We start from the raw sequence: 3,045 nt of genomic DNA, 5'->3' as shown, positions 1-3,045 counted from the left end.
ATAATATAATACTATAGTATATATATATATATATATATATATATATATATATATATATATATATATATATATATATATATATATATATATATATATATATATATATGTATATATGTATACACACACACACACACACACATATATATATATATTCCGTTTCCTACATTCGCACCCACACACCTGTGTCAATTAAATGGTGGTTCCAGCGTTGTACGAAATTGCGCACTAAATCATCTACCACTGGCCCCTTCACTTTGACTGACACATCGTGCCACGGCATTCGCGAGGTGGATTTACGATCAAGAACGTCCTAAAAAAAAGTGCGAATAGGGTCTCAAAGTGTAGCTAGGACAAAAGGAATTGAGAACGATAAGTGGAACTGGTATATTAGGAATAGGGCAGTAGAAAGTGTATCTAGAATATAAGGATTATATATATATATATATATATATATATATATACGTATATATATACATATACACACACCCATATATATATATATATAAATATATATATATAGGTACATATATATATACATATACACACACTCATATACATATATATATATACATGCATACACACACGCACACAAACATACATATTTACATACATGTATAGATATGCATATATGCATACGTACATACATACATATACATATATACATACATACGTACCTATATACATACTATATATATATATATATATATATATACATATATAAATATTTACATACATACATACATACATACATACATATATATAAACATATATGTATATATATATACATACATACATACATACACACACACACACACAGACACAGACACACACACATATATATATATACTAAAAATTTATATATACTGTCCATGAAAGTACACATACACGTACATACACGGTATGGATTGTAGATGCTCTCTATGCCTGCTTGATGAGGGTTGAAATAGTCCTGTCCGGGCCATCGCTCGCGCTTTCCATCAGTCACGCGATGCGACACGGTGTCGTACCTGAAATCGAAAACCAAGTTAATATTACATTTAAACTAAGTTTCCCCCCCCCCCGATTTATCGTCAAGTTTAGGTGGTATAAGGCGTAGTTAGTATACCGCGGCCTTAGACCTCAATAGCAGTCAGCAGCCAGCAATTAATGTGACGCACTAACTTCGAGTACGTATGCACCAGAAAACCGACTGGGCTGAGTATGGGCTTGTTGGGCCATGATTAGACACGGCCGACACTATACGATGCAAACCAGACAATCCGACACACCCGACCATGCAAGACTATATACATATATGTATATGTAGATATACATAATGTTTAATATATACATATATGCATATGTAGATATATATGGTGTATAATATATACATATATGTATATGTAGATATATATGGTGTATAATATATAAACATTTATACACACATCCGACCTTGGCAAGGCTATATACATATATGTATATGTAGATATATATGGTGTATAATATATAATTATTTATACACACATCCGACGATCCCACACCGGTCTAACACCCACCGGACGATGGTCGATATTATATTGACGCAACACGACAACTAGATGTCATATTGGCTACCCGAGTGCGCACTGAAGCAACTCCAAATCCGACATAGAATTTTATTCAATAACCAAACCAGTCTGAGCACACTAAAAAGTCGGCTATAGAAGCTACCTTTGTCTCTGGTGACAACTGGGAGAAGTACACGACAGGTGTATGAGAGTTATAAGATATTCAAACAGCACACACACCTTCCCGAACACACATCGAAGCCACCCACGAATGCGACCTGATGGTCCATGACCAGGTATTTCTGATGGTGTGTCCAGAGAATGTTCTGCGGATCAAAGTGCTGTTCAACAACGTAGGATAAGGAAACAGACATAAGCGCACGTCAGTGTTAGCTCCCTGGAATGAATGCTGATACGATGAAAGGTATTGGGCACGTGTGTATAGTGCACAGAGATGTGTACCTTGCATAGGACGATACGGAGTGATACCGCATCCATATAAGGTATATACATATCCACACACACACACACACACACACATATATATATATATATACTATACGAATATATATGAATATACATACATACATACATATATATATATATACATACATATATATATATATATATACATACATATACATGTATAGTAAATATATATATACGTACATATATATATTCAATCACGACCCAAATTCACATAGCTCCACGTCGAACACATCAACTTGGGCTTTTAATTGACAATAGACCCATATCTGTAGATATCGCATGGATTTGCTGTTAATGATTTGCGCTGAAGACAGCACGTCGGCTAATTCAGAGGAGAGGATATAGACAACTCATGAGTGCGATACAACCCAACATCGACACATAGGTCCATGTGTTCGTGCACACCCACACACGCACATCTGTATGGATACACACGTAGATACGAACGACACACGCACGCACGCACACACATGGACGCAAACACAGCCACCTATGACACCCATCCAAGCCATACCTGGGGATGTCTCATGACCTTGATATTCGTCTTGTGCAGTGAGCGCAGGACGTCTGCTGACTCTGAAGAGAAGTTGTTGACAGCCCATGTATGGGGTTCGTCCCATAGTAGCACGTATATCTTCACCCCTTGGTCGGCTTTTCGTTTCAACATGGTATCGAACCTTCAGGTGGAAAGAAACATGAGGCGTGAGCACTGCTAAAGCAGACGTGGTCGGATGTACGAAGTGGTCCAATGTGTCAGCATATGTATGCGAGAGCAGCACAACGATGTCAGAAGTAGTAGGATAGACGAAACATCACAGTGTGCCAGCATACGTGTGCGTGAAGCATTGGGTGAGTGATCGATATTTGGACGTGAGAAGAACGAAAAGGATTAGTCTGGTAATGATTTGAAAAGGTGAAAAGATGTGATTGGATATATATATGTATATATATATATATATATATATATATATATATATATATATATATATACAACAAAAAAAAACACAACTAACTAACTTAACTAACAACC

General features: G+C 36.5%; 1 protein-coding gene across 1 annotated transcript in view; it reads right to left on the bottom strand.

Moving 5' to 3' along the window:
* SARC_04659 (hypothetical protein) overlaps positions 1–3,045 on the bottom strand; it is a 19,836-nt gene that overhangs the window by 10,275 nt on the left and 6,516 nt on the right. The window contains exons 7-10 of the mRNA XM_014301493.1: positions 2,530–2,692; positions 1,767–1,867; positions 896–1,007; positions 181–310 (exon numbers count right to left, since the gene is read on the bottom strand). Coding sequence (XP_014156968.1) covers positions 181–310; positions 896–1,007; positions 1,767–1,867; positions 2,530–2,692 — 506 coding nt within the window. The remainder of the gene's footprint in view (positions 1–180; positions 311–895; positions 1,008–1,766; positions 1,868–2,529; positions 2,693–3,045) is intronic.

This window comes from Sphaeroforma arctica (assembly GCF_001186125.1).
Source record: "Sphaeroforma arctica JP610 unplaced genomic scaffold supercont1.271, whole genome shotgun sequence".
NCBI classification, from domain to species: Eukaryota; class Ichthyosporea; order Ichthyophonida; genus Sphaeroforma; species Sphaeroforma arctica.
The sequence above is the reverse complement of the archived record's forward strand: the minus strand, read 5'-3'. Positions and strand labels throughout refer to the sequence as shown.